Below are 9,623 nucleotides of genomic sequence, written 5' to 3' on the forward strand. Positions count from 1 at the left end.
TTATACTCAAAGGGATAGGAATATCGCCACCAAAGATGAAAGTTGCCCCCTATTGCCACCGGCTTAGCAAGAAGCTTCTAGTTGATTCCACATGGCATGGAGATGCATATTATGCCACCACATGAGGTCTCAATCTAACACTGTCCATAATCATCCCTTAGTAACTGACGCCACGTGATCTAGCTCTCCATCAGATAGCTATATATTGCCAGTCGCCCAGCCCCTGACCATAAAGACCTTTATTATGTCCCAATCCGAGTCTCCTCCTAGCTCAAGCGATCGAACTTCCAGCCTAATACCCAGCCCAATACCCAGCTAACCAGTAAGCCAACCAGTCAGGTGATAGGGCGTAAGCGAGGTCGACCACCAAGATATCAGAATAAGTCGACGCTTGCCAGGCTTGCACTAAAAGCGAGCCAGACACGCAGCCAGCTATCTGTTCTAGGAACTGGAAGAACTGCAGGAGTACGTGCCAGCAGCCGAAAGACGCAACGAAGAGGTTCTTCCTTCTATAGTAGTTAGAGAATAGACATGTAGATAGCTGCCCTCTAGGGCACAATGGAACTGACCTTCTGCTATATTCAAGACTAGATCTTGTTTTGACGTCCTGCACAGACCTATTGTAGAGGGCTGGATTGACCTGGTTAGTTGGGTGCTGGAAATAAGAGCCTATTAAGAGAGCTAGCTTTACCGCCTTTGCGATGATGTATTTATGGGTCGACGGAAATCTAGCGAATCAGATGTCATAAAAGTCATGCCCGTGTAAGAGTCATGCCCGTGTATCAAAAATGTCATGCCCGTATATCAATTCCCTTTTTTTATAAGTTATTTTATTACTTTTTACCCATTAAACTTCCCATTCATTGTGGCCATCTCCCACGCCAGATGTTCCTCGCTCTCATGCATTTGCTGGAAGCCACCGGGCCGGGTATGTGACGGTCCCTGGCTCGTTCTCCTTGTTCCACCACCGCCTGTAGCTCGTGATCTGACGGCTCCGCCAGTGCTCTCCTCCCGGGTACTGCGGAGACTGATTCCAAGCCATTTGAGAGCAGTGCGGTCGAATATGGGGCGGAGCATGGGGCTCGATGCCACCATGATGGCGATTCCAGCTTGGAGTGCGGTGCTGATGGATCCTCCGGTGGAGATTTTGGATATGTTTTGAATGCCAATGTAGATGTAGTAGAGCCGCACACATGAGAAGATGATGGTGCTGCACAGGGGTGTTAGCAGAGACTGGAGATGAGGATGCAGGCTTCTCTCATGTAAGATGACAAGATGACAAGACGACAAGACGACAAGAAAACACGGCGATATGGGGAAAACTTACACAAAACCAGCCCCAAAAACAGCAACCATTGCCAACTTGTGTGCCCGATTCATATGCAAGTTATATACCATCTTCATCGGCAGTGCCACGATGGCCACCTCAGAAACGATATCCAAGACAGCAACGGCTACATGTGCCATGACGATGTCACCGCACTTTTCCGGCCTGGCAGCCCCCCAAGCGCTTTCCACGGGCTTGCAGAGGACAAACGGGAGGATGATTCCATACAAGGCCCAGATAACAGACAGGACCGTCGCTGCCCAAGTCGCCATGACGAAGAATCGACCAGCCGTGCGGAAGATTCGCCGGATCATGCAGATAACGGCCACCTTGATGAAGCACAGGCAGATGCTATAGGCCACTTGGATTGCGAGTGTGAAGCGCGAGAATTTGCTTGAAACGTCTGGGGCAAGTCGGACCAAGTCATGTCCAGCACCGCCGTCGACGACGACTGCTATTCGTTAGCATTCTGTAGCAAAATTCAAGCGCAATAAAAGCAAGATGTACCGAGGATGAATAGGGCGGCTAATACATAGTACAGGATCTGAAATGTTTATTAGAATAATGGTGTGTTGCGGGCCATTCGTCACTCACCTGACCGACAAAGTAAAAGTAATCCTCGATGTAATACTGGGATTTCCTGATGTTGCGGGAGATGATGCGCATCACCGTCCAAGCCGTGGTGAAAAACACCATGATGACGGAAACGGCAATAAGCGATTTTCCTGGTTGAGTGAGAGGGGGATACGGCCCCGTTATTAGCGGTGCGGTCGAGGACTCTGCAGTTGTCTCGGCCGCTCGAACAATAACGCTGTGACGAAGAGGACTCATTGCCAGGATAATCCTCCAAGGGAGGGTATGCTTGGTGGGTTGTGATATTCTATGGGGGCAGACACGCTGCTCAGGCCCAACACGACCAGGTCCAGTGCGAAAGCGAAAGAGTGGAACAAGAAAGAAGAGGATGACGGGAGATCTGCATGTCGTCTTCAGCGGCCCAGAGCCTTGGGATATTATTTCCCCGGGGCAACTTGGCAGTCTAGGGAATGCCACAGTTCGGTTGATGCCGCGAAGGGGAATACCGCAATTATTATAAAGGCTTCGGTGACATTCGCCAACATCTAGCGCTTCTGTTCATGCAAGCCACAACAGGATCTTCACACCTGTGGTCAAGGGACGAAGGCGAGCTATCCGAAAACTCCCCCAATACTTAGCGTAGGTACATGAGTCAGGCGTTGAGTAGCCTGGTGGACAGAGGCCCTGAAGTCACTACGTAGTACGTCTGAGTCGTGGCACAGACCCCCTTTCAGCAGGCCTTTACTTGATAGGCCTAGGGGATTGTCAAGGTTTAGCCACAAAAGCCGTCCTTGTTAGTCTACGGAGTAGATATTCGTACTTGACCTGAGTTGGCAACGCTAACCTCCTCCCAGCATTGCGTATTTGAATGGGGGGTCGTACTTAAGGTTCAGCTGCTCTACGTAGGTAAGCTAGGTGCAAGACACTCCTGGAGATGGTCCAGGGAATGATAAGGGGATAACTACGTAGATCAAACGCTGCAGATTAGCTCTCTGCAAGGACAAGGGACAAGGGGAGCATGCAAGGCCCATCGAGGCAAGGACAGTCCGCTATGAAGATGGCAATATAAAACCGACCGACCAACCAACCGACCGACCGACTGGCTGACTGACTAAAGATGTGTTGACTCGAACTCGAATGCGGCATTCTCCGTTCGCAACCGCCCTCCTTAGCGTGAGCAGATTGTGCCGCTTGCGTCTTGGATTGGCCCTGATTGGAGAAAGTAATCTCTGAGTGAAATTGTCTGCATAAATGGCGCTAAGACGCCCGCATTCCCTTCTTTGTCAGTGTAAACACGTGCATAAGGGAGAATCATATTGTTAGATAACTTATGCGACCACTTGATGACCTTGAATATGTGTGTGTATTGTGTATCTGTGAACTGCAGCTCCCACCCCTTGATGTCAGGGAGGTCTAGCTTTTCCTAGCTTCATAATACAGGCTAACCCGCCCAAAGAGCCAATTACTTGCTTGCTCCATTTGTCTCTACCCTAGACTTTGCTTTATCAATCATCCTTTGCAGAGATAGTGATGTGCTGGATAGTGGTCTGTTTTGCATTTTACGGAAGAAGAAGAAGAAGGGAATGCTTTAATTTCGTGTCGCGAATGAGTCAGCCCAACCTTTTACCACTTGCGTAGATTTTAGCATTCCAGATTCTAGCTCAGCACGTCCTGTGCCCCAATAGGGGACTCTACGGGCCTCACAGCCCCCGGACGAAAAATATACATACATACATACTTTGCAGAGATAGAGCTCTGAAGAGTGGCCCCATTAATGGTCGGCTAGGTTTCAATGTAAGGCATCACTCTCATCGTAAGAAACCTTGCAATCGAGGAATAACATGGGGAAGTTCAATGCAACGTGCGATTTGCGATAAAGATTTACTACAAGTACTTGAAATGGTCTGATTAATTAACTTTGGCGGATGCCCAGTCTATATCTCCATTACAATTATAGCACTTGTGCCAGCAACTTGCTCACCGTAAGGGAGCAGACGGCGTTTACCATAGCCATCATAGCACCGTATTTTAACGTGTGTTTTTTTTACCCCACACTTTTCAGTTCCGACACTCCTCCCCCCCAGATTTTCAACTTGAAAAAAAGCTTATCGATGGCGCAATTACGTCGTAATTCGCTTAGACCACGTGACGACTTATCGCCCGCAAAACGCGGCCCGTGAAATCGTGTGCGCGACGCCTGATAAGTGCATTTAATAAGTCTCCCCCGACTTATCAGATCTCCAGCCTACCCAGCCCAGAAAAACACCACGTAGAAGGCTCCGATCGACTGAGATGGCCGCGGAGTTACGCGGCGAAGCAGCAGGAATGGAAGGTGTGTCCCCCGGTTGGCCCTCCCTTCCCCCCCTTTTAAGTAGGGCCCTCTAGGCGGCTAACAGATAAATACCTATAGGCCTGGTGCCATATGCCCCGGGCTGCAGCAGACGGCTTGCTTTATAGCTGGCCCGAAGGCTTGCTTATAACGCCAGATAAGCTGGCAGCGTAGCTATTTTCTTACGACGCGTAGCGCTGCTGCAGAAGAAGCTACAGGCGTGGGGTAGGGGTAAGGGTAAAGGCAAGGCTATACAGCTATAACAACAGCTCAAATAGGAGCAGCTTGAGGCCGCGGCTCTAGCAGAGGCTGAAAGCCTAGCTGAAGCTCTAGATATTCTTCTAGCTAAGGCTGCCGAGCTACTTGCGGATGACTACAAGAGCTATATACTACCTACGGCTCTTATACTAACTGTAGTAAACTTTACTAAAGGATTACTCTTATAAGGGGTATTATTAATATTTATATTATAGTAATTATTAAGCTTTAGTAGCTTTAGGTAGCTTATAGTAATATAAATATAGAGAATTACTGGGGTACTACTATATAAAGCTTTCTTAAGTAATAAAGCTAGTAGTAAGAGAAGTATAACTATATTTTTTTTAAAGATTATAAATTAATAGAATTTAAACTAGCTATTTTTCTAATAAATAATATTATATTTAGAAATTTTTTTTAGTAAAGCTATATATATATTATAAAACTTTTATATATAAATTAATTTTTTCTTTAGTTATACTATTTTTTATAAAAAAAGAATTACTATAAAATAAAATTTATAAATTTACTTTTATTTAACTATTTATTTTAAAAAGATTTAACTTTTTATAGTTATTTTATAAGTATTTTATAAGTATTTTATAAGTATTTTATAAGTATTTTATAAGTATTTTATAAGTATTTTATAAGTATTTTATAAGTATTTTATAAAATAATAAGCTAAATAAAATAATAAAAAGATTTTTTATAGATATTTTTTAATATAAAAATCTTTTATTTTAATATTAATATATTATTAATAAGCTATCTTAATTTTTTTAATATTATTAAAACTAATATTAAATTAAAATTCTTATTAAATAAAATTATATTAATACTCTTTAAATATATAAATAAATATTTAATTTTATATAATATATTATTATAATAGCTTTAAAGTTAAAAAAAAAGAGGTTAAAATTAGGAAAAAATATCCTCTTATAATATAAAAAATAGTATTATTAATATTATTTATACTATTTTAGTTAGACTAATATTAGCTTGATAATTAGAAATTAAAAATTGCTTTAAAATTAATTTACTTTAAAAGTAACTTAATTTTAAAGCTAGATATCTTAGGATTTAAAATATAATAAGAAATAATTTCAAAACTATCTAAAAGCTAATTTTTCAGGCTATTTAATAGTATATCTATTATCTAGCTATAATAGCTAGATTTTAAGAAATTATCTATAAAAAGCCTAAAATCTTTAAGCTATTTAAAACTTAAGATTTTAAGTATTATATACTACTATATACTATAATATACTATTTTATACTATCTTATACTATCTATCTTCTATTTATATATACCTTTTAATTTATATTTTCTATTAAAATATTTCTTTTATTATAATATTATTTTATTCTACTATTTAATAACCTCTAATAATAAATATAAAAGTTACTACTTTATTAACTTTAAAAAATATTATAAAGAAAATAATATTATTATATTTTATATATTATTTTATTTATTTTATCTACTTTAACTTTTTAATATTAAATACTTTAAATTACTTAAAATAGCTTATAGTTAAATAATTAAGTAATTAATTAAATATTCTATAATTTATATTTTAAAAATGAAATTCTTTCTAGCTTTTTATACTACTTATAAAATTACTATAATAAAAAGTAATATTAAAAGAAATTTTTAAAAGTTTAAATTTATTCTTTTAAATTTAGAAAATATTATATTAAATATTATAGCCCAGGTTAGAATTAGACAGTCTTAAATAATAGAACTATAATACTCCACTTTTATTCTTCTCTAATTAATAAAAAATTACTTAAATTACTTTTATAATTCTATAATCCCCAATATAAAAACTAATTAAATAAAGAATTACTTAAATTACTACTATAATTCTTATAATTAAAATAATAGCTTATTGGAATTACTACTATAATCTCTATAATCTACTATAGTATATATATATATTTACTTAGTATTTTATAAATAAATAGCCTTACTAGCTATTAATATACTTAGTTATATTAAATCTACTATTTTACTATTATTAGACTGTAATTTATATTACTTACTATAATATTCTAATTTATTTAATTATATATTATATACCTTAAACCTACTCTATACCTTTAAGTTAAACTTAACTATTATATATTAATAGCTTTATTTAGTATATTATTATATTAACTTAAGTAATATTTTAAATTAGTTATTATAGCTTTTATAACTTCTGCTATTACCTCTTCTTTCTTAAAGAATTTAAATACTAACTATAATAGTAATATTAATATTATCTTAAAGAAAGAAGAAGAAGAGGAGGTTATCTAGAAAGATATAAGAAGCCTTAAAAAGGCTAATAAAAAGCTATCCGACTAGCTTAATAACCTCCTTAATACTTCTAAGATAAGTATAGAAAATAAGTAGTAGTAAATTAATATCCTAATAAAATAATATAAAGATCTACTTAAGTAAAATAATAAACTTACTATAGAACTTATTAGATAAAAATTTATATATAAGAACTTTATTAAAAATATTATATTTAATATAGCTAAAGAAAAAGATACTAGAGAAATTCTCTTCTATACTAGCCTAATCTATATAATAGCTTAGCTATAAAACTTAAGAATTTCTTATATAACTCTAGGCATACTAATATATTATTCTATACAATTTATTATAGATAATATATATATATAATATAAAATAGAATTCCTTAAAGATAAAGTACTATAATAATTTAAACTTATTATAAGAAACTATATTAATAACTATATAATAATATAAGTATAAAACTAAAGCTATCTATAGAAATTATAAGTCTTTAAATATAAACTTAAAAGTTTCTATAGATTTTAAGATAAGAAATAAGCTATAATAATAAATTTAAAAGCTAAAGTAAAAAGATATATATCTTCTTATACTGCTAAATATTATAACTCTATTTATAACTAAGCTAAAGAAGAAGCTTTATAGTAAGCTTCTACTAGAAATAAAGTTAAAGTTAAAGATATAATAGTAGGAAAATAAACTACTATATATAATAACTTATATAACTTACTATAGAAATTAATAACTAGCAATTTAAAAGATAATAGAAAAAGAAAGCTAAGAAAATAAGAGGAACTTATACCTATACCTAGAAAAGTAAAAAATACAATTCCAACTAAGAAAAGAAATACTAGAGTAATACCTCTATAGAATAACACTAGGCCTATAGAATTAGAGCTACCTAAAGGACTACTTAAAGGTTAAATACTAGAATTATAAAAAATAGGCTACTTTAAAAGTAAGTATTATACCCCAAAGTCCAACTAAAAGTATAAGCTATACTAGAAGGTAAGAATATACAATTTACTAACTACTAGTATAATAATAATAATAATAACCCAAATTGCTATTTAATTTAAGATTATTATAATACTTAATCTAGCTATAATAATAGTAGACTAACTCCTAATACCTACTAACTACCTACTACTAGTTTCTATAAATTAAAGAAACTCTTAAAAAGAAAGAATATATTAATAAATAACTAAAGAAGAAAAGATTTTATTACTAGACCTTAAAACTAGAATTAGAAAGTACTTAAAAGAATAACTAGTAATATTACAGATAATTATATTACTATTAGATAAGTATATAATATAAAAATAGTTAGAAACAGTTTCTAAGCTAATTTAATAATAATAAAAGATTGGATAATATAATAACTTATTATAGCTATAATATAAAGAAGACTTAATTTCTAATAAATAACCCAGACCTATTATACTACCCCTAACTAATAGAAATAGAAAGTAATAATATCTAAAGAATACTAAAAAAGAACAATCTCTAATAATACTTTTATACTAGAGATAAAGTATTTATAGATATACTCTAGATGAAAGTATACCTAGCTAGGAAACTAGAACTTCTAGTAGCTAATTAAGATATTATTACTCCTACTAAAAAATATCTAAAATAGAGGATAAATAAGACTCTAGCCTAGCTATAAAGAATACTAGATATATAATAGCCTTGGAAATTAAATGTAATAAATTAATAGAAATATATAATAACCTTATAAATAAATAATAAGAACCTACTAAGAATAAACCTATCTATATTTGCGCTTATAATATATAGCTAGGCTGAAACCCATACTATATAATTCTAAAGAAATAAGAAGATAATAACTTAAAATAATAGTAATATATTCCAACTATAAAGAAATCTTATAGGTATTATATATTATCTATATATACTAAATATATAAGAAAGATAAGATCTATTAAAATTATTACCCTATATAAATAAATAATATACCTATTTAGAAATTATATCTAAGGAAGAATTAAGTATTTTATATTACCTAATAGTATATAGGAGTTGGTATTATATACTTAGAGAATAAAGGAATCTCTTTCTATTAGAGTATATAACTTAACTAATATTATTAATAACTGAAAACTAAAGAATACTATATATATAAATAATAGAAGATAAGGAATAGTATAAATAAGAATAAAGATATTACTAAGTATATTACTATAAAAATATTATAATATAATAAACTAAATTATAAGAAATATAGCTAGAAAAACTAAGATAAGTTTTAATATATTAAGTTCTTAATATACTAGAAATATAACTTCTCTAACTACAAAGAAATAAGCAGTCTTAATTAAGTCTAGAAGAGTAAAATAGAAAACTAGAAATATAAAGAGATAATTCTAAAAGATAATAATAAAAAAACTATTTAAAATACCTAATCTTACTTAGTATAAAATATAATAACCTATAATAAGCCTAAATACCCTAAGTATAGTATAGAAGTATAAGAGATTAATATATATATTAGATAAATATAATAAAAAATCTAACTTTCCAACTTAAACTAAATTAAACTAAATAAACTAAGTCTAATACTAATAAATTAGAAATAGCTATAATAGATACTCTAAGATAGGGTATTCTATAGATAACTACATATAAAAAATAATATATACTACCTATAGAAAAGTAATAGGCAAGTAATATATATAAGGAAAAAACTACCTCTAATAAAAGCTCTATATATAATAAAATTAATAAAATAAAGAAAGATACTTAAGCTATAAATATAAGTTAAGAGTATATAATTTATTATATTAGTAGATAGTAGAGCTAAAGCT

The 9,623-nt window shown here is 32.9% G+C and overlaps 1 protein-coding gene across 1 annotated transcript; it reads right to left on the reverse strand.

Moving 5' to 3' along the window:
• Positions 1-840: 840 nt before the first annotated feature.
• BGZ61DRAFT_377080 (uncharacterized protein) lies at positions 841-2,158 on the reverse strand (the record flags this gene model as incomplete). The annotated part of the gene is made up of 4 exons (XM_046242568.1): positions 841-1,210; positions 1,328-1,778; positions 1,835-1,871; positions 1,922-2,158. The coding sequence occupies 4 exons, from the start codon at positions 2,156-2,158 to the stop codon at positions 841-843; spliced, it is 1,095 nt and encodes a 364-aa protein (XP_046092805.1).
• Positions 2,159-9,623: the final 7,465 nt, after the last annotated feature.

The sequence above is a fragment of the Ilyonectria robusta genome (genome assembly GCF_021365365.1).
Source record: "Ilyonectria robusta strain PMI_751 chromosome Unknown BGZ61scaffold_200, whole genome shotgun sequence".
Lineage (NCBI taxonomy): Eukaryota > Fungi > Ascomycota > Sordariomycetes > Hypocreales > Nectriaceae > Ilyonectria > Ilyonectria robusta.